This window comes from Drosophila biarmipes, chromosome 3R (assembly GCF_025231255.1).
Source record: "Drosophila biarmipes strain raj3 chromosome 3R, RU_DBia_V1.1, whole genome shotgun sequence".
NCBI lineage: Eukaryota > Metazoa > Arthropoda > Insecta > Diptera > Drosophilidae > Drosophila > Drosophila biarmipes.
The window spans coordinates 25088899-25112130 of NC_066616.1; the positions used below are offsets into that span (position 1 = coordinate 25088899).

At 42.5% G+C, this 23232-nt stretch overlaps 1 protein-coding gene across 8 annotated transcripts; it reads right to left on the reverse strand.

Annotated features, from left to right (window-relative positions):
• Positions 1 to 276: 276 nt before the first annotated feature.
• On the reverse strand, positions 277 to 23199 carry LOC108024681 (ABC transporter G family member 20). 8 transcript variants are annotated; one of them, XM_017094757.3, is made up of 11 exons: positions 14486 to 15027; positions 10428 to 10668; positions 5990 to 6196; positions 3592 to 4108; positions 3380 to 3528; positions 3083 to 3188; positions 2741 to 3022; positions 1868 to 2316; positions 1738 to 1798; positions 1289 to 1620; positions 277 to 1229 (listed from the first exon to the last, which is right to left on the reverse strand). In XM_017094757.3, the coding sequence occupies exons 2-11, from the start codon at positions 10439 to 10441 to the stop codon at positions 1055 to 1057; spliced, it is 2292 nt and encodes a 763-aa protein (XP_016950246.1). In that variant the 5' UTR covers positions 10442 to 10668; positions 14486 to 15027; the 3' UTR covers positions 277 to 1054. The 8 variants fall into 8 exon arrangements, with proteins under 8 accessions (XP_016950246.1, XP_016950244.1, XP_016950242.1 ...); XM_017094755.3 differs by having other exon boundaries at positions 3083 to 3224; XM_017094753.3 differs by having other exon boundaries at positions 2735 to 3022; positions 3083 to 3224.
• Between the last annotated feature and the right edge of the window lie 33 nt (positions 23200 to 23232).

Below are 23232 nucleotides of genomic sequence, written 5' to 3' on the forward strand. Positions count from 1 at the left end.
GATTTAAAAATAGTTTTTTAATACCTGTCGGATATCATCAGTTTTTTAGTGATAGAATTTTAAGGAGTGAAAAAACTAAAATCCTATTAAAAAATATAATGCACTAGTTGGAGAGCTGTTTAAAATATAAAAATAAAACAACTCACAGGTGGGGAATACCCTAGTTTTTTATGGTCTGTAATGCGCATGTTAGATAACAGTGGCGCGAATGTTATCGATAACGAACCAATTTAAAAAGCAATTCCATTCAAAATATTCAATCAAAAACAAATCATATATTTTTATTTACTTTTTATTATTATTTATACATAACTGCGTTCACATAGTTAATGATTTACTTAAATAAGAACTTCACTTTTTCGTTGTTCATTGTCTTTTGTTTTGTTCGTTGCGAAATACTTATGCTCTGCGCATAATATTTCCTGAAATAGATTTCTTTACATTCTCTTTAGGGTAGTGTGTACATTATTGTATTTAATTATGTTTTACCTTAAAAACTTAAACCCATACAAAAAATGCTTTAAGCTACTTAATGTTATTAACAAAACCCACCATTGTTTTTGTTCGCTATTCATTGTGTTTTCTTTTTGTTTTTTTTTTTAGGCTTGCCCTACGTGTATTCGCGTGAATTAGGTAGAAAAAACAATCACAGTCCATTGAAAAAATTATAAAATTAGTTGTTGTGTGTGTGAATAAATCGAGAAGAGGTCTAGTACAGAGAGGGTTGCAAATAATGGACATCTAGCAACGGATTACTGATTTCGTGACACAAAATATTTACAACAATTCATTTAGGTGTACCTAAACCTTACGCTTTAAACTACGGAATGTGCAAAACTTAGCCTAGGGAAAAACGAGTGCCGCGCAGAAAGCTAAGGAAAGCTGCGAATGTGCTTAAATAATTTATGACATTTGGGCAGATACAAAAGAAAGGGGGAAGCTTGGAAGCGGATAAGAAGTAGAGCCGAAGTAGGGGGTAAACTAACTAGGACGACGAGGACGACTAATCGTGATCTAAAGTAGGCATCTAAAAATAGCGTAATATCTGCAGGTCCTAGCCGCGTTTGGCTCGCAGCACGAGCAGCGTCAGCACCAGGAAGCCCACGATCCAGGACAGCGTGCTCACATAGCCGATGTACACGTCCGACTCCAGTATCGCCCAGCCGCGTGTGAGGATGGAGCGCAGCGAGGAGGTGGCCAGCGTCAGAGGCAGGCACAGTGATATGTATCTGGCGGATATAATATATTAAACACCTTTTATATGAGATGTAATCCCTGCAGCACTCACCTCAGCACCACGGGCATGCCCTCAATGGGCCAGATCACTCCGGACAGCAGCAGCGTGGGATAGAAGGAGCCCAGCGCCAGCTGGATGGCATTCCTCTCCAGCTCGCACACCGAGGAGATGAGGAAGCCGAAGCACATGCCGCACATGCCCTGCAGCAGGGTCAGCACAATCACCCAGAAGAGGTCGCCGTTGTTGGTGACCCCGAACACCACCAGCATGAAGATCAGCACCAGGGTGGTCTGTCCACACATCACCACGAACTGGGTGATCACGTGCGAGAAGAGGATCTCGAAGGGCGAGACGCCAGCCACCCAGGAGCGATCCAACAAGCCCTGAAAGTATGTAAATAATAAAGAAATTAAATATAATATATCCCTATTTTCAAAATTGATTTTTCTGTCCAACAATATCATTATTTCCTTAATAGAGTAATCATTTCCTCGACTTACCTCAGTGCGCTCAATAATCAAAGCCGATGACGTCAAAGCTACAGCCAAGAAGAAAACAATGCTATTAAATATAACGAAAAAAAACAAACATTAATGACACTCCCATAAAATGTATATGCATGAAACCTACGTCAAGATCACGCCAGGTGCCACGAAATCGGTGAACGATGGATTCATGGTGCCATAGATGGGGTCCCTGAACTGAATGGGCACGTCGCCCAATTTGGGGTTGCTGCCGCACTGGCCGAGCAGGCCCATGGCGAAGTCCCTGAAGGCCAGCTGGATGTCCCGATTGAGCATGACGCCGATCTGCTGGTTGGACATGTCCAGCCAGACCTTGACCTCGGAGGAGTCGATCGTTTCGTCATCGGAGTCGCGTCCCAGATTGGCTCGGGCAATGAAGGCGTCCGTGAAGTTCTCGCTGATGTAGACCGCTCCCCAAGCTGTGCCCTTTCTCACCGCCTCTTTGGCATCGTCCAGGTCCTCATAATATGTTTTGACCACGCTCGTGTTTAGATGACTCAGATAGCGACAGCCCAGGTTCTTAAAGTGGCAACCATCCTCCCAGTAGCAGTTTTCCTGGAGATAGAAGCAGATGAATTAGTTAAAATAATGGAAATTTAATATTAAAATATTTGTGCTGCGTTGCAAATCTTTTATAATAATTATTTTTTGCTTTTAAAAAGTTGCGGAAATTTTTAAAATGGGAAAAAAGATTTTATATTTTTTTTAAGGCAAATTTATGGTTGTGTTACTACTAAGCAATTAATTAAGTTAATTACCTTTTGAAAGCGTTTTTATGAAGTTTGAATAATTTATTTTAATAACTATAATGTAAGATTGTAAAAATAAGTCAAACAGGTTTAATTAAATAATAAACATGAAACATGAAAAATAAAAGTTAATCGGGGTTCCTCTTTTTTTTTTGGCAATTAAAAATCTTAACTTGAAATCAAAGGTGTATCTAAGTGAAATAGTGTATAATTGTGTATCTTACCCTTACCGTGTCGTTCATCTCTCCGTTGACTATGGCCAGGTTGAGGCCCTGAGGATCGCGTCCGATGGCCAGGCAGAAGAGGATCACCTGCATGACGGGCAGGGCGAAGATGAAGAGCATCACGCCCACGTTGCGCCACATGCGGAGCATGTTCTTGGTGAGCAGGGCGCGGATCTTGCCCTTGGAGGTGATCTTGCAGATGTTGGAATAGCAGTCCTGGCAGCTCTCCTCGTCATTGGGATTGTTGTTTCGCCTGGATGGTGGGGGACTATAGGGTTCCTGGTTGAGCTGGTATATAGATAATATTAGTTAGGGAGGGAAACCATAAGGAGGTAATCCAAAACATACCGTGTATATGGAGCCATTGCTGTCGTTGATCAGCACCTCCTTGCTCTGGTGGAAGTTGAGGCCCACCACTCCGCCCTCCTGACTGGAACTGGGCTTGTCCATCTTGCTGCCAAAGGCCATGGCGTGCAACGAGATGTTGTTACTAATCCCGACCAAAAAACCACATACAGATGGGGGGTGGAACACAGATTGCGAGCATGCGGGTGTCGGATGGCGAAGAGTTCAAAGTGGAGAGTTCAGAGTGGTGATTAGAGTGGTGTCTTCGGGTTAGCCACGTGGTGCATGCCAGATCCTTACCTGAAGTTCACATGGGTCACATCGCCCTTTTGGCTCTGGATGCGCGACAGCTTGAGGAACACCTCCTCCAGGCTGATGCACTTGTAGATGGAGAGCAGGACGCTGGGTGACTCCTCGGCCAGCAAATGACCCGATCGCATGAGGCCAATCTAAGATAGTATTCAAATATTTTTGATATATTTTTGAAAAAATTAATCAATATAAAACCTTACCGTATGCGCCTGTCGCGCCTCTTCAATATAATGCGTTGTGATGATGACCGTCTTCTGACCCGCCTTTGTGATGTGCACCAGATGGTTCCAGATGCTCTGACGCAGCAGCGGATCCACGCCCACAGTGGGCTCATCCAGGATCAGCAATTCAGGATCGTGCATCAGGGCCACGGCAAAGCTCACACGCCGCTGCTGACCACCACTGAGATTCTTGACCAGACGCTTCTCCGAAGGCAGATCGAGGAAGTTGAGCAGGAACTGTAGGCGCTCCAAGATCTCCTTGGTCTCCATGCCGAAGATCCAGCCGAAGTACATCATGGTCTCCTGGATGGAGAACTCTCCGTAAAGAGCTATTTCCTGCGGCATGTAGCCCACACGTTTTCCGGGCACGCCTGATCCTCGAGTGCCGGGCTTGCCACCCAGAACGAAGATCTCACCGGCGTCCATGTACCGTCGACCCACAATGCAGGACAGCAAGGTGGTCTTGCCACATCCAGAGGCTCCCAGGAGGCCATAACTTAGGGGGAAAAATATAAATAATATTATTAAATTATAACATTTTTATCAAGAATTGAATATAAATGATATAAAAACCATTTGTGGCGCAAAAAAATTTTTTATTTAAGCCCTAAAAAATTATATTTTAAAATATGTTACTCTAAATTAAAACTTTTTTGGGAAATAGGCTCTGTAATTTTTCATTACCTATTTTTAGACATTATGGTATCATGTAAATGTCGTATGGCTTCTTGGGCCTTAAACGGGGTCACCAAAGGTTAAGAAGCCAACCATGACAGAGAGGCAAAGAAATTTGATGAAAAGTCAGCGGAAAGCGGGAAAAACATTTAGCCAGCTCAGCACGAAAACTGTCGCCACCATAAAAGGTCTATGTGTGTGAAACTGGGTATATAAAAACGCGTGTGGCATGTCGGCGGCGATGTCAATGTTAATTCCAGCAGTTCAAGTTGAATTATTTCGAAATGTTCACCTTGAAATGTAAGAAATGCCCGCGGCTATCAAAAAAGCGACTCCGCCTGTTTTTTTATTTAGGAGGGGCTAGTCTCCCCATTATTATCACCACCACCATCATCATCATCGTGATGATGAACTTGGTGGATGTGATTATAATGATTATCGCTTTGTTACTCTATCGTCTGTTTTTCGCCTGGTCTTCGGCCTTTGACAAAATATTGCAGCACGTAGGTCGCACGTTTTGGCCTGTTATTGGATCTATTATTATAATTAGCACGCTGCGCCAATTAACGAATTAGACGAGACAAAATCTGATAATCTTGCCCCTGGGGAGTGGAGTCTCCGACTGTCTGGAAGTGTTGGCCAGACTTTAATTGACTTCGATCGTTAAATGCACTGACTTTGAGGGCCCCAAAGCAGTTCGTTGACTCAAAAAAAAAGTGACTAACTCGGCGACCTGACCTAGGTCAAAAAGCTGAACGAACCGCGCTGTTAACTGGGTCAAGACTGCTGCACACAGTCTGTGGCGGAGAATAAAACAAAAATCCGTTACGACACAGCATTAATTCGCCGAATAAATCACTCAGAATGCCAAAAAGCAAGCAAGAAACAAACAAAATTTAATAATACCTCTGCTCAGGCCACAGCCAATGCCAAAGGCGGCCAAGAAAAAAATATGAAAAAAACTATCATATTTACGATTGTATTTTTATGGCCCCTAAATGTTTGCCAAAAATTCATGGAGCCGCAATTAGGCACATGTGCCGCGACAGAGATGGAGACAGATGGCTTTGGCTGCTCCAAACAAACATCCATGTCGTTTGGCTGTTCCATTTGCAATCTTCTCCGGCGATAATCGATCAATATAGCCGGGCATATACGTTTTGGTTTCGAGAATAACGCAAATAACCTCAGTGCCCGGCATACAAATAGATTTAGGGATTAATTGCCAACACGTGTGGACATTGACGTCAGTTGGGAAGCGGCTTAATGGGGATCATAGGATCAGAAGATCCGCAGACCTGCCTTTGGGGGAACTTTTCTAGCGACCCTCGTCGGCCGCCTAGAATTATCATGCAAAAATGCCGTTTCAATTGCAAGATAGTCGTACGACTAAACCGGTTTGCCCTCTCTATAATAGCAGCAATTACGGGCAGGCGTAGCCAAGTGACCTCTGATGGAGACAAGATCGGAGATCGGAGATCGGAGATCGGAGATCGGAGATCGGCTCGGCGCGGATTGACTAGGTGCCAGTGGAATCAGATCGCTGTCACAAGGAAATCGCCTAGCATTGTGCCGGCGTGGCTAATTTCGGATTCGAGTTCAGCCAGCATTAGGTGCTAATTACTTTCGCCGTTTCCATTTTATGAACTCGCTAAATTGAGCTGTCAACAATTCGCTTTTGTCGATGAGACCAGCCACTCACATCGTTCCCTTGGGCACAGTCATGTTCAGGTTGTTCAGCACCTGGTTGGCGTTCTTCTTCTTGCCGTACGCCTTGAAGGCGTGCCGCACGGACACGGCGGCCTGTGTGTTCCGGGGTCCAGTGGCCGGAGCGCCCCATGCCGCCACCGCGTTGGGCTGTGTGCCACCGTCGTTGTTTGTGGTGGCCATCGTGGAGTCTGTGGAGATGCTGCAAAGAGATCGGGAAAGATAAATTAGTTGGGGTTTAAGATAGTTCCAAGAACATAAATATATATTATATCATTATAAAAATTATAAAAAAAATTAATACAAAAATATAAGTAAAGGTAGAAATATGATAAGGAACTTCTTCTAAATTCAATATCTTTTAAATATATCCATATAATTACTATAAATTATTAGATTGAACATTTTGAAATACAATATTAAAACTTTTTATAATTCCAGAAACAATCAAAATATTATTTCAATAAGTAAACACAAATCTTGAAAGATATTACCCTTAACATCTGCCAAATAAATATTTTTCTTAAAAAACAATGAATCACTTAATCCCTAAGCCCACAATACATCAAATAATTAAATAAATATTATTTTTTGAAGGGCTATGGCTGAACTTTAGAAGTTTTTAAGTGATAGGTAATAAATAAAACAAAAGAAAAGGTTAATGTGTTCAAAAGTAAACAATGAAAAGCCAATTTCAATGAATAATTCAAATTAACATTTTAAATGCTATTTGTTATTGAACTCGATAAAAATGGAGTTTGCAAAACCTACGTTTGTTCTAGAGATACATTTCAAAATTAGCTCTAAATACGAAGCCGTTTTATGACTCACTTTAAAGTAATTAATGTTACCAGCGAACTACTATTTAATTTAAACGCCTGATGACTAGTCAATTAAAACGCTGACAGCTATTATTTATCGTTACATTTTTAAAGGCCTTAATAATTTGTCAAACGCTGAAATTTTCTAAAATATTTTTTTATGACTCTTAAAGTCCGGATATTAAAGGGAAGATCGATAAAAAAGATCGTAAACGTTACAAAACTGGTTTCGTTAGTACGTTAGAATACATTATAGTATTTTAATTTGTCAGGTATTGCAGCTTCCTGCTGTCGCATATCGCATTTTGTGATTTGCATAACGATTTGCATCCGAGCCCGCTCGAAAACAATGTGTGTTATGGGTTTTGCGGGCTATGCTTCAATGGCTCGGCATCCGAAAAACTATGTCAGCGGCACACATTGCAAAAAAAGCATAAAACAGAGCGAAACAGCTAATACAATGGACAGACTGGGCAACACTTTTCATTTTCCTCCATTTCAATATTTATAGCTGGCCACTCGCAGCACTCGTCTCTTGGGCAACGCGCTTTTTGGCCACTTTTTGGTCGGCCGAAAAGCTGGAGTCCAGCTGGAGTTGACGCTAAAGCCAGAGTTAAAGCCGCAGTGAATGCGCAAAGTGAGCTCAAGTCGTTGGCCAAGTCTGGTTTTGGACCAGCTCTATTCGCCGATTGCCCAACAGCCAGCCATCCGTCCAGCCGTCCACTACCAAGATGGTTGGCCGTTGAGCAAATATGCAGGCCGCACTCTGCAGTTTGCAGTTTTCATTTGCATTTACATTGGCCCGCGTTTATTATGCAATTTCCCCTGCAGTTTTCTGCATGCGTCGCAAAAGTATAAACAAGCCAGGCCAAAAGCCTCGCCAATTTTTGGGTCAAGGTTAGCTGCACTGTTAGTTGCGAGGAAGAAAGCTCATAATTGCCTGCAATTAATCACACTCGCACCTTTTTAACATATTTGGGACTGCCATATATCTACTCATTTTTCGGGCTTTCATATCATTAGCGCTGGCAAACGGGCCAGTCATACCAGAAAACGAGGAGCGAGACAAACAGACCCAAAAATACACGAAAATAAAATGCTGGCCGGGGGGGAAACTAGTTCAAGGTCACTGATTGAACGCATTCGATTGACGAGCCGTGGCTGTTGCTTTTTCCCCGGACTAATGCCGCTTTCGAAAACGTTTTGGCTACGCTTTTGGGCCGCCTCGAGTTTTTGCTAATCGATTGCGTTACTTCTCGTTAAGATAAATATACGATCGGAGGCAAATATTTGCATTTATTATAAGGCACAAGATGGTTTGGGTTTGGGGCGCGGGTTGCCCAACGGTCGAGGGGCGAGCAAACATCCTCGAATACCAAAGTTTGCAGGGAAAATTAAGTGGCTATATTATGCGGCCTATCAAATATTAGCATAATGCGCTGACAACATTTGGGGCTGGGCCGCACGAATTCTGAATACCAAACGCACTCAGAGAAGCCATGCTGCAATTTCAGCGGCCGACCAGGCCTGTTGACGAAATGGTTTCAAGTTCGTTGCCTGAGTCTTTCGATTTGCGTACGGTGGTCGGATTGGAGTTAGTCACAGCCAAAAAGAGCCAAGAGACAAAAAGCCAACACTCGCTGGCCCGCTGGTTGCGTAAATCGCTGCGTCGCCGTGTGTGCGCCAGCCAACAATGGACAAGGTCAGGCCAGGTAGTTTTTATAATGACAACAAAGCGACATATTTTCCCTCCTTTCCTCACTTTTCTGCGCTTGACATTTATGGCTCGAAGATTTTAGCCCGCCGATGGGTGTTTCTTTGTTTTGTGCATGCCTATTGATAATTTAATTAACTATTAGAGCGCTATTTATGCATGCAACGATGTGCCCAGCACGGGTCCCCCTATATTTCACTTCATTTTTTGGGGACCTTCTTCTCCGCTGATTTCTCCAGAGACGCGCCTTTGTGGATGACAGAGCGTGAGAATGGTTTGGGGTTTGTCAACAAACTGAGTTAGAGGCGGAAAAAAACACATATTGCCATAGTCCAACACACACTAGTCACTTCCCCTTAAGCAGAAACCATCAATAATCTTTACTGCCCTACTCTGCCATAACTGACACATTTTCCTTTCCGCCCTTTGCTCACTGTGCCAAAGGCGGACTTTAGAATGTGTAATTATCGTGGCGAATAGTTGCGAATGAAATCGGGGAGGGAGAGGTGCCAAAGTGCACCAAAGTGACTCCCACCGAGACGGCAGTGAGCTCATCACAAGATGTAGTTTGCCTACTAAACAGCCAGACAAGTTGATAAGATCAAGATGATTACATTTGGGATCTAGTAGGTTCAGACTTTTATAGATATTTTACATGATTTTTGAGTGAAATCTTAGATGTATTTATACTAGATAGGCAATTAAATGTATTTATGGGTACATATTTTTAATAATTTTGAGAAGGGCTTCTATGGAGAAATCAGGCAATATATTTAAGAAGAAAAGCAATCCTTTTCTTAGGAGGTGGAGACATCAAAATGAGTTGTTCTGTCTACTTAAGACAGAACTGTGTTCCCAGTGCATCTTTATATAACAGCCTAAGATGCCAGCATTCCGTGCTGCGATTTCATTGATGATCGAGCCGCCTAATCGTCTGTAATCAGCTAAGGGAGAGGCATTATCAAGGGGGACTTAAATGGTTCCTGGCTCCGTTCGGCTGGAGGAGTCTGTCACGCATCGCTGGCGATGAATGGCAACGAATGCTGAATGCCAAGCACGCCGATCCCCAACAGCCCACGGGCTCTCCGGACTTAGGGGGAATTCCAGAGCGACCGGACCGGGCATTATTATTGACAGGCGAGACACCTCTTAGCCATTTCCATACGAGTCGCTGCCACACGCGGAAGATGCAAATGTCGTGTAATTGCCTTTTGTTGTACCACACTGCCTCGTTTTTCTTCTGGCCCGCGCATATATAATTGTGTGCTTCTATTCTTGGGCCAACGAGGAAGCCATTGAAATGACAGACCTGTCATTCGCCGAATAAATCAGCAAACTCCCATGGCTTAAAGGCTGGGAGATACCCAGACAATGTTTCAACTTCACATCAATTTGAGGCGAAAAGAAGACGAATTCGCGATGGCAAGGCGGGGATTATGCAATGAGCCTTTTCGGTATTTGACATGATTACAAACTTGTTCGCCCCGCTGAGAAATGCGGTCGCATTTTTCTCCCCAGCCTAGCTGGCAGATATGCAAAAGCGCCAAAAAGCAACACAAAATATGGCCAAAAGCGGGAAAAAAGAGACACACAAAAGGGTGAAGCGCTGGAAAAGTCAAATCGAAGGCAACCAGATTATGCAATGCCAATGGGTCGACAAGTGTTAAAAAGTCGAGATCGGGCGTTGACAGCAGGAAATTGGAAGACAAAGTCGAGTCCCCGAAAATCTCCGGTTCCGAATCCCCAATGATTGACTTGCCCAGCAAGTGGGTCAACATCAGTGGGTCAAAATGGAGAGAAAATAGACACAAAACACAGCGAAATTATTGCGTTTGTTTCGCGCCTTGATTGCAATTTATGGCCGTAATCTCTGCACGTTTACCCACGAATTTACTTACGTTGATATCAGCATTTTATTTGTTTTTTGCTCGGGATTTGCTGCTGTTGCCACTGCCTGGTGGGTGTTGTATTGTTGGCTTAGCTCTGCCTATTTCTTGGTCTTTTTTATTTGCCTTTGTCTAAATGCTAGTTACTTTGTTAACCGTTTACTTTTACTTCACTTCGCTGCCGGGCCAATCTTTTGCAATGCCCAAGTGGCTGACAGAGGCTGTGCTTTTGATGTGTTTCAGGCACACATTGCTGAAATGTATAAATAATAATCATGTTTGAGCGTAAATTGTTGTTTGATTTATGCACTGGAGACCTGGAGTTTGCCGAGCTTGTTGTTGCTTGCTTTTTTATTTATTTTTTTATTTTTTATTCACCGGCTTTTGTGTCTTTCACCTGGCCCGACGGCATTGCGTATGCGTCACGTTGTACTTTGATTTGGCAGCGATTTAGCAAAGTCATTGCAGCTGTTTTTTTTTTTGAGAATTCATCAATGATTTTGCTCCATAAAGAGCTTAGAATTTGGGTGGAGAGCGTACGAACAAGCTTCTAGAAAGGTGTATCAAATTCCCCAGTTTCGAAAACGTATCACAATCAACACCTTGCGGTATTGACTGCTGCTGTTGTGATCACATTATAATCGCATAGTGCTGACTCACTGCTTATGACTGCAGCATTATACGATCAACATAAAACTGTGAATGTTGTTTCTTCAGCGGCAATTCGATATGCGAACGGGCCAAAAGCCGCTTAGTTCGCCGCAATAACAATTGAAATGGTAATAACAATAATAATTGAGGGGCCGAAAGCAATGTACGCATTTGACATTGGAAATCAGTTGTTTTCGGCTCCAGAGCCACTTGAAGATGTGTGCTCTGAAGCAGCGAAGTTTAAGCATTTCGAGAAAAACAACAGGCGAGTTCTTAGCAAACAGATTGCGATTCGCTGATGCCTAGTTTGCATGCCGAGTGCGTTGCCATACTGCCAAGGTCGAGAGTGGCTGGCGTGCAATGGCGAGTTTCCGTGAATTTCCGCTGCAGCGGAAAGTTTTATCTAAGCGCTAGCAAATGCGTCATCGAGTAAGCCAAGTGAGAACTCAAAAAATACGAGGAGGTATCTACAAGTTAGTCATCCGAAGCTGGCCGTAAACATTGCCCAATCAGCTGGCCAGTTGGGCATGAAAGCATTTAACCATTTAACTAGTTAGCCAGTTAACCAGCTGCAGACAATGCTTGGATGAATTTATTCATATACAATTTAAATTTCAGTGTGGCAATCTCAATGCAACCGCTGAGCGACTTTTCAGCAGCTGCAGACAGGAAAAACCATAATTAAAACGTACGTCATTAAGCAAGTGGGGAAAACATAGGTACGGCCTCGAAACTTTTAAGAATTAAAGTGGAAAAAACATCGATATTATCGATAACTCGAAAAATGTTTAGCATCAGTGAAAACAAATGACAAATGAAAGAAACTAATTTAAATTTAACTACAAAATACTTAAAATCTGTGTTATTATTGATGGTTACCATAACGCAATGAAATTTTCTAAATTTCAAAACCATCGATAGTATCGATTGCGCTATCGATTGTTTACAAATCCCTAAACTAACCCCAAGAACCGCCTTGGCAAGACGACCCGAAAACCAATCTCCCTGATCAGCGATCAGCACTCACTGCCACTTTCAATCTCTACTGGCCAGTTTTCATTTTCTTCGACTGGCTTTTCCGATGACATAATTTCAGGCACGTATGTCTGTGGGTTTGGCTCTCAATGCGCCAGTGTGCGACACAGTTTCGTGACTACGACTGCCACTTCTTCGAGCGACGGGCGGGCTTTTGGCCATTTCTGCAAATGGCAAACCAAACCAGTCGACTGGTAGTGGTAGTTCGCAACTGGTTCTGCAACAGGTCTTTAGACTTTTCTGAGGCCCGTGGCCAAAAATCAATAGTCGAGCACTCACCCGCGCACTCGAAACTCAAAACCAAGGTGTTAGATAATCCAGATGGTCTGTAAAATAATCAATTCACTTTGGGCCACTACTAGCGTGTATCGATCGGCAGAGTTGGTGCTCTACTAAAACCAGTCTGGAGTTCGATTCCTGCGAAAACCCGAAAGAGAATGTCCGATTGCCTCAATTAATATTTAATTTTCTCAATTGTTGTGTGTGCCTCACAGTTACACAATCCACAATACGTCCAGGCAATTAGGAGTTCAGCCGGGGTCACGAGAACCCCGACAAATGTTTAGCTTGTCATGGAATATTTTACCCCTTTTGAATTTATAATGTCCACGAGACTGAATCACAAGTGCTCCTTAAAGGTCTTTAAGGCGAATTGAGAAATCAATGTGACGAACTGTCGAACTGTCGATTGAATCTCAAGCACCTTGTTAAGCGATTTACTTGACTTTATTGAGCAATTAGGGACTGCCGAGCGATTATTAGTTGACCAGCATCCAAGACATTTAGCTCTAATGCCATTGGTTATGCAGCTCAGGGCAATCATCTGGGCTTGGGGAAGTAATACCCGTTCGTTTGAAATCGATTAGAGCAATGCAAATTGTTCGCAATTAGTCTAACAATCTAACAATCCCCATAATCATATCGCAGCGGATCCGATACGATCCGATTGCCAAGTGAATTATCTCGCTCGGTTCTAGCGGCTATTTTTATATAAGCCTTTAGAGCCGCTGCCTTGGTATTAATTAAATGTCGCACCGTTTTACGGCTTAATAATAATGCCTATATCTCCGGCTATCCGATGGATACAACCTCAGTTGGCATCGCTCTGTTGCCGAGTGGAGTGGCTGGCCAGGCACCTTGAACTCTGCTCGAGGCACAGCCGCGACGTGATAAACACAGAGAATAAGAGGCCCCAAAAGACCGAAAGAAAGAAAGAAGGCAACAAGAAAAACCCCAAGTCGAAAATACCAGTTCAAGTTTAAACTTAAAATGCTGCACACTTCGGAAATGCACATGCGGAGCCGAACGAAGCCTTGACAACTAATTTCAGGGCCCTCGCCGAAGGTCTCTGGGTGCACAAAATACGACGATGAATGCAGTTTATCGTAAGATATAATTGTTATTATTATGACTTGTGCAATGGCAATGCAAAAAGTCACAGCATTTAATTGCGCTGAACTTCGCTCGCATTGCAATTTGCAGTGTACGTTGCTGCTGACCTCTTCTCCCTTTCGGGTGGCACTGGCGGTGGCCAGTGGACGTGGGGCACTACCCAAAGTCGGTACTTTGTTGGCTCCCACAGGGCGTATGCTGATCTCAGATAAACGCAGAGAAAACTCGGGGCTTTTAGCAAAATACTTATAGGAGTCGTAGGTCAGAAACGTGTTTTTTACTACCCCCAGGAAAGTGCTGGAAGTCGGGGACCTAGAATGCTAAAAAATTCCATACATCGGGTAGTATTCCAAGACCGATCAATAAAAAGTAAATTAAGCTAAGTGCCATGGCGATAATATCCATGCAGGAATGACACATCGCAGCGATGTGAAATGCAGTTAATGACCGAAATTATGGCAGCATTTGCCACACATTTTTTTCCTGCTTTTATGCAACTCACATCCATCAGAGGCAAAAAGTGTAGCAATATGATGGAGTTGCTTTCAATGGTTTGATATCATCGGGGTGGCCAGATATTCTAACAACGTTTCGGGGCGGCGGATGACGACGATGTCAGCCCATTCCGTCCATTATTTGTATGCCAGGCGCGGAGCACACGCGTTGGAAAATTTTTTTAGGGGGGGTAAGAAAACGAGGAAACGGGGCGGAGGCTTCCACTTTGTTATTGATGATGTGGATCTTGACGATGATGATTATTACTATGATGATGGTGGCAGTTCGCGAACAAAGTAATTGACGACAAAGCGGCAAAGGCAGCCATTTGCGTTTTTTTTTTTGCGCAAAGAATACGCTGTTGTTTGCTGAAATATCAGTGGTGACTGTCGACTGCCTTTTGGGCGATTTCCTGAAACGTGTGCTCAAGCTCGGCGAATTCCAAATAAAAACTCCCATTTTTGTTCTCTTTGTTTGATGAGCAAATTTACACTTACAATGCGCGTTCTAGTTGAACTGGCGATGCGATGTTTGCACACTTAAATAGTCGTTTCGCTGGTTTCGCTTAGTAATCCACTTCTCGCCAAACGAAAGACTTAGGACACGAACGCGATCGCTGTGGATCACTTGGGCGCTGGGATCTTTCGACGTGCGATCAACGTTTAACGCTACCGCGGGGGTTCACACAAAAAGCGAGCAGATGGACGACCGATCGAGAGCGGATTACCGGAGCACTTGCGTTGCGCTGAAAGGTTCGGCCAAGACTGACTTCGAGTCGTTGGCCAAGAGGCGGTTTGAGCCGACTTGAGTGGCGCTGATGCTGAGGCGCTGGCGCTGCGTCGACGTCGCCGCTGCTGGCTTTGCACTTTACACTTTGTCAATGGAGCAGGGGCGGGAAAGAGACAGAGGCAGCTGGCGAGACAGAGACAGGGAGACAGGCAGCCAGAGAGCTTGAGCGGTAAGCCAGCGATTGCACTTTTGCACGTGCGTTTCAAGCGCGACTTTAAACGCGTCTAGACGTTGGACCTGCGACTGCTCGACTGCCAGAAACTCAACTGAATGGCTGAAAGCAAAGCAAGCCAGGCAAAACACCTGCAGCTCAAGCCACTCAACGCGAAAAAGCCACTCGCTTTTGAGCTTTTCAGCGGCAGCGGTCGGTTGCGGGAATGAGCGCGATGCGTCTGGCAAAACAAGTGAACAAGTGGCAAGGTTTGTTGGCTTCGCCTCCTGGCGGCAGTTCACCTTCGCGGCGACACGGGGAAAATACTCTATAAAAGGGCCCCGGTTTTTGGGTTTTTTTTCGTCACGTCGCCGCTGTGACGTTATACAGGTACTTACATACACAGCCTTATGCAATCCCCCGGGCCGGCGACCTTGGCTATCTTCTTTTCCCGGCCAGAATTGCAAAAGCCCAGCGCTCCGCTCACCCATTCACTGCAGCTCTCTTTTAGATCGTTTAATGGCTTCATTTGGCCTTAATTGCCATCGCAATTCCATTAAAATTCACCCGTTTTTTAATTAGGAATGCCTTTCTTTACATAAGTCAGCCAGTCCAGAGCAAAGTTCGACCGCTAATAGATCAAATGGGCCAGGGAGAGATATGGCTTTTGGTTTTTGCAGCTGCCCAAGGCAAAATGGCTTGATAATAAATGCCTTAATTACTATAATTACTATGCCAAAGAATGCTTTTGGCTGGCTGAGTGATGGGAGTGATGGACAGCTAGCCAAAGCCGCAAAATCAATAAACATGTGTATAATAAAAATTTCGTTGTTTGCCTATTGCACAATTTCAATGTCATCCAAGAAAAAAAGAGGGAAAAAATTAACAAGCCGGCGTTAAGGGCGTGACTAAGGGCGTTTGTTAGGGAAAAACGAAGCCAATGGACAAGAAAGAAAAAAAAATCCAAAACAGACCAAACTGTCCAGTTTTGCGCAATGCTGACATTGAAAATGCACAGCTAACTCGGCGTTGTGGGTGTTTTTTTCTGTCTTTTCGGTCTTTCTGCTTTTCTGGCCAAAAGTGCCATCAAATCGGGTGTGTTGTAACAAATCGCGCTCGAACATCTTAAGCAGCTGGTCAATGGTCAATGGACAGCGGCACAATAGCCAGTTGGATTTGGATTTTAACATTTGATTTCTTCTTTTTTCCCCCTTTGCCATTAAACGGCAATTAACTGACAAGGTCGCCTGCTATACATTATAATATCTGCCCGTCATGCATTCCCGGCGAGACCTAAAACAGCGACTTATCTAGCTCTCAAATCGGTATTTAATAAGCGCTATGATATTTTTCCCCTTACAAATTACTCATACGCCAAGTGGAACGGCCGGCGAGATTTAATGAATCGCATAAAACCGATTTCGCGGCTGACTGATGGGCCTGTAAACATCCTCGTAGACGGTGCAATGGACATAATTGTAGTTGAAAAACAAGCAATTCAGGCGGTGGGGATATCAAGAAATGAATAAACGTATCGCCGGGCTGTCGCACTTGACATGGTTTTCGGGGGAACATATAGTATATGCGACAGGCAACGTGCTAATGAGCCCTGAAAACTCGCTTCCCCAGCTCCCCAGCTCCTCATTCATCATTAAGTGGGCATGTGTGGCAATAGTCTTGTATATGATTCACCCTGCTCATCATTATCATCATCTGGTTTACATTTCCAGCTAATTTACAACAAGCAAACTGCCAGGTCATGGTGCACCAATTTGTGCAGTTGAAGAAGCCCTGTCTTAAGCCTTCAATATCTTGGCTTTTACAAGCTGCAAGTGTCGAAATGGGCAACTCCCACACAAATGGAGATCAGCCAACTAAGCTTGCAATTTTCTAACTCAGTTTTATAGTTTAATTTTTGGCCAGTCATGCTGCTCTTGCCACAATAACAACACCTTGAACAAGTTTGTTGACTTCAGGTTGGCAAAACGAGCAGAACAACAAATGGTAAGTGCAAAAATGTCCATTAAAATATTGAAGAAATTGGTTGACAAACGTTTTCGGCTTAGCTTCACTTACAACTTCAGCCTTTTGCCTTGCGATGTGCACATTTCAAATCTACATTTTCGTATTGTTTATAGCCCTTTATTCCCCGTCTTAGTGGCCCATTCACACAGACAATTTCATTTCGGTTTAGTTTCTTCTTTCCCACTGTTTTTTTTCATATTTGGATTTTTTTCGGTTTATCTGTGTGCTTTTATGCTGCTGTGAAAATGGGTACAAGGTCGTCGTTGCGACGGGGAGGAAGTTCGCTGGGAAGCCGGCGGAGGAAAGAGGCTGGTCGGAATTCGAATTCCAGACGGAGTGCAGAAGCTCCAGCCCGGCTCCAAATTAATTGCATCCAGCCACGAGACGACGGCGACGGCGGCAGTTTCAAGCTCATAAAACGGATTGCACTTAACCATAAAATTTCCCTTTCGCTCGAAACTCGTTTTTGCTCACTTCATCGGACGGTGTCCTAATCCCTTCTTTAAATGGTGTGATTCAGAGGGTATTTGAGAAATGAAGAGGCTGATAAATAAATGTGGCTTAAATACTCATTAAAGATTAAGGCAAAGCAAGAAAATGCCAAATGCCAGAATTTTAAGAAGGTATTTTGGTGTTTTCAAAAATGATGGTACATATTTATTAAATTTTAACAGTTTTTACTCCCAATCCGTGATGAATAGTTGAATATACATTTTTGCTTATACTAGTAATATGTATATTTAAACATATAATTAAACAAAAATATGACATTGATCTTGTTGTACCTAAATGAATATCCTAAATAGTTTTTTTAAAAGCTGAAAACTTGAATCTGATAACATCAAAGTTGTAATATCTTTCTTTCTCTCCCTAGCCATTAGTATTATTATTCTACCAAGGAATTATTTATATGAGATATGATGTGAATTTGATATGAATTTTTACTTTAAAGCCAAAGACACCTCTCTATTTTCGTTCACTGCAGCCCAGAGCAATGGAGTGGAAAGCTCCAGCTGCTGCAAAGCTGTACTCAAAAGTGGTTTCTTTCGCGACTTGCCAAATATTATGCAATTCCTGCAACTCCGAGTTGAGTCTTTTGACTGCCTTGCTTTATTTTAGAGCGGCCACATGCAAAAGAGCTGCTAATGCAACAGCTTAATTAATTACAATTAGAGGCTGTGCCCGAGCCATAAAGAAAATATCTACCAAATGGCAAAGGCAAATGCTCCATTGGTTTTTCACTGCCCCGGCAGTAATTGCTTGGTCCACTTCACAAATAATGTAAACACAAAAAGAAGATGGTCAGTAGAATTAGTCGGGCTCACTCGTCTCTGGCTTGAATAATCTGTGGAGATTTTGGCCAAAGCTATCAAAAATACACGCCCCAAATGTGTCAAGGTCTCTTGTAAACTGGCAAATGAGCAACGAAAGAAACAAGGCGCATAAAATCAAATCAAATGGAAACCGAGAGCGGGTCGGGCGATTTGGGACTGGGCTCGACTTTTTGTTTTTTGGCTATATCCAACTATAATTATCGGGGGAAAACTTTTTGGCACACAATGCACGGCATTTGAGTCAGATTTTTGCCAAGTTAATTGGCCGCATTGTGCAATATTTTTGTCTGTTCGACCACATTTTAAGTCAATTAGCAGGCTGGCCAAATTGCTGTTAATACCACGAGCAAATACGCTGAAATAGTGGCTCTAAGACAATGCATATGGCTTCTTGCAGTGCGGTTAAGAAAGGGGTGAAAGTAACGTAACCGAAAGGTATTGACAACAAAAACTGAGACAGCAAGACATTGTTTCACGGAAAAGATCGCCAGACAAAAGGCCTAAGAATCGGCGAAGATTTATGTGACAGACCTTATTCAGGACAATCACTTTTGAGCCTACGTGATGTGGCTGATACCCATTAAGATTTAGCTCACATATTAAAACTCAGAAGTACGTTCTTAAGTTCGCCAGAGGTGGTAGGTTAAACTGAGTCAGCGAGACTTGCGCACTGCGGAAATAAATCTTCAGTTGTCAGTAGTTCTAACGACAGGCGTGTGCTGATTCAGTTTTTCTTTTTTATTTTTTATTATCATCAAGATGACTTCACGATTTTCTTTAAGTTCTATGCCCTTTCAGGGCAAACGACTGTCTCCGCGCTGAGCCGAATAGAAAATAGCATAATATTCCCTAATGGCTAACATTAAAGTCCGACATAGAACATGGAAAGATTCCTATAGAACATACTTGCTAATGTTCTACAAAAGATAGTTTGAGGTAAACTATAATAATGACTTAGCTGTCTGACCTTTGAAGCCTATTAGTCGAGATTGAGCTTATGAATTCTCGGATTCGGATTATAATCGTCTGCGTCTGACTGAGCAATCAAATGCCTATTGAGCTTCCGTTTTCAAGTGTAATTTAATAAGCAGCATTGAGGGTTTTCAAAAAGAATTACACTGGATTGCAAAATAATTGTTTGACAATGCCCCAAGAAGGTAAATTCTTGAAGAGTTGGACATCTAGTTCACAAGAAGTGGTAGCACAAAATTCCTATTAAATATCTTATCTTTAAATTTATTTCTACAAAATGATCTTGTGTCTTCCTTCTTATTTTTAACGGCTTTTTAATCGCTTTGCGCCAGAAATTTAAATTGCAGTATTGACCAACGTTAAGACAGCATTATAAAGCTTTTTTCTTTACGTTTTTGGAAATATCGATAAAAACTATTTAGACAAATATTCCTATAAAAAATAAATGAATAATAATAATCAATACATTACTAAGACTACTTAAATCAAATATCGTGTTAATATATAAATGGTAATTTTAAAGATTTTAATAACTGACTAACGTAACATCACTACGGAACGGGCTTTGAACGGAATTTTTCACCACGTGGTAAAAATGAAAAATGTGAAAGCTTTTAAAGCTCTACATTGTTTTGCTTACTCTCAAAGGCTGACAGAGTTAAGCTCTACAAAGTTGAATAAAATATTTAAACACAAAAAAACAAAAAACAATTTTATATGCAGATTAGCTAATAAATGAGGGATATGTTTTGAAAAGGCAAAATAAAAACAAAAATTTTAAATTCTTAATTGTAAACGGTTTAAAATTTCAATGATTAGTAAATTTAAAACTACCTATTTTACACTACTCAACGAAACTACGGTCGTAATTTCTTACAATAAATTCGTTATTTAAAAATATTTATTAGCAAAATTTATTTAATTAACACAGAAATTTATAGGAACCCATCCCTGAATATTTTCATTTAAATTGTTCTTGGAAAAATAAAAAAATACTTTAAAGCCTTGTTTATAAGGCAAAATAAATGTTTTAATTATACTGTAAAAATAAATGCGCCATAATGTTATTGCTTATGGTTTTTCAGAATTGCATTCATATATTCAGCAGTTAGAATTTAAAGCCCAGAGCGTGCTAAAAGCGCTTTAAGTGGTTCGGTCTGTCGGGGCGTGCCTGGGTTGCAAATCATCACCCATAATCGTCAATAGCAGCAATTATCATTAACGGCACGCCAGGAGCGACAGGTATATTGGTATGACCAAAACATGTTGGCAGAAATCAGATGGAAACCGAAACCGGAGTGATTTCCCAATATTCGATGCCACTCACAGCCGAACTAGTTCATGCGGAAGTGACGTAGCGATTGTACGGCGGAGGGGATGTTGCATAATGAAGGCCTTCAAAAGAGAAAAACCGTTAAAGTTAAAGGCAACAAACACACTCATTTGGCCCATCGACACGGCGGTTATAGACCCGACCCAAAGCCTCATTTTGATGCTAATGAAGTGTTTGAATTTGACAAATAAATTGGTTCAGGGGCGGGGGCAAAGGAGGGGTCCCTAGTATAAACAGAACTTGAAGTCTTACTAAATTTCTATAAGAAAACTCTCAACCTCCTTCAAATTCCTTCACTTCTTATTGCATTTACAATACAAAATACGTTTTATATTTAAATTTAAATTTAAAATGCTTGGAATTTCAGGTCCAAGGTTCTTTGAAATAAGAAGAAATACATTGTAATTAAAATAACTTTAAGGCTAGCTAACTAACTAATATATTTGAATATACTCACTATTTAATAGCTGTTAACTAAAAAAAAAGCTTGGGGTTAAAGTTAAACAAATACAATGTATGGGTTTAGGTAACTCTCAGTATTTTTTCAATATATTAACTTTTCAACAATTGAATAACAAGCTAGTAAAACTTTAAGGAGCTACGCCCCTGTTTTAATATCGCATACAAAATAAGTTAAATATGCTTGAAGTTTCAAATCCAAGGTTCTTTTAAGACTAAAAGCAATGAGGGGGTTTAGCTCTAAAACTATTGAAATATATTTACTATTCAACAATTAAGCTTGGTCTTAAAAACAAGCTTGTAAAACTTTAAAGACTACGCCCCTGTTTTAGCATCGCATGTGTTGCCAATATTATGTCATTCGCAAGCCCAAAGAAAGAAGAAACTTAGCATAAATGAATGACCAGTTCGCCTCTCAAATATTTACATAAAGCCCATACTCATACTTTCGGAGAAGCACACACCTCCCTGGCACCTTCAACTGTATGGATTCATGGCAAAAGTACAATTTTCGCACATTGTGCGAAATCGAGCGATTGCCGGATGTGCCACCAGCCAGCAAAATGACGCTGATTGCGCCGTTGATGGACGTTAATTTGTACGAAAACTCATTTGCTTGCCGTTTATTGTGCGGATTTGCTAGGGAAATTATTGAAATTTGCAATTAGTTAAATTAAATGCCAAGTGCTGAAAGCCAGCCAGCCGTTGCCGACTGAGGCTAAGCCGAGTCTTCTATAGCTAAGGCCTGCCTAAACCATCCGTAGCCCTATTGTCAGCGACCCTGGGTTCTATTTTTATCAGCCTTCGCCGGGGCTCCGTTCAGTGGCTCATCGCTGGCATAACTTGTTATGAATTTGTTACCTTACTACGTATTTATATAATTGCAAATTTCACTCGTCAGCCGAAGTTGGCTGGCTTAGCATGTGAATAAATGCAATTAAAGCCCGGCGCTTAATAAGCATGACGTGGAATTCACTATTTGCGCAGACTATTACGAACTGCAAAAATTGGCGGCGGCGGCGGTGGCGACAAGCTGAGCCAACGAATTCCAATCCCCAGAGCCGGCGATAATGATCGGCAGCAGCATCAGCACCAGCTCCCCCAATGAGCTGTCTAAATTTGCATTTCACCCGGCCACCATCTTGTAAGCCTTGGGCAATGCACCGAGCCCGCGGCCCTATCGAAGTGTCATTCACGTTCGACTATCAAATGAATACCTCAAATGTTTATTCGCTCTGCGGCTCATTTAAATATTCATTGATCGGCCAGCCGCGCTGATAAATGTGTTTTTTCGATACGCTGTTCCCAAAATAAATGACACCGAAACACGTGCGCGCGCGGGTATTATGCAATAAGTGAAACAAGCTTCATCAATAAAACTCAGCTCTATTCGAACGTAACCAATTAAAAGCAAACAAACAAGAAAAGAAGAACACAGTGTTCTTGAGCGGCGACCTCGAATTGTAGTTGCTGGGTGGGGGAAAATCAAAAGACTTAAGCAGCGAACTTCAGCTGATGATCAGTTCCGTTTCGGCGTTTCAGCCTCTCTCGTCTTAACGACTGCTTTATGGACCATTAAGGGGACTGAAACTGGGACTGGGCCACTTAAGGCGGCTGTAATCTGGCTGTGACTCACATGGCACTGGGGTCCGACCAGCTGAAGTGACGCTTTATCCTTTCGAGGTCCATGACAGGCTGCTGGGCCTGCTGCTGGCTCAAGGTTGCCTCCTTCTTGGGCGCCATTTTAGATGATATTTCCAGCCGTGTGGGGATGCACTAGTCAATGGCTCAACGGAGTGTGCGAATAGCAGTTGCACAACTGGTTTCCCTGCCCGCAGAAGCCCGTAAATACTCTTGTTTATTTCGATCGATGTCGGTCTCAGTTTCTCACACAGCAATTCGCGTGCGCCTGCGCACAAAACAAAAGACTTAGGCAGCGAACTAAGACTTCATATTAGGCGCGAGCGTCGTACGATCGTTTTTTAGCTTTGGCTTGTAACAGCTGTTTTCTGGTTTTTCGGGCCAAAACGTGGTGCGTCGAGCGACAAAGGCGAGGGCGCGGCGACAGCAAGGGACTACAGCAAACACGTCATTTGATTTATAACTAAACACTCTGATTTTTTCGTTTTATTGTTTATATACTGTTTATACACGTAATGAGTGAGCTGTAGCCGTAGCTTT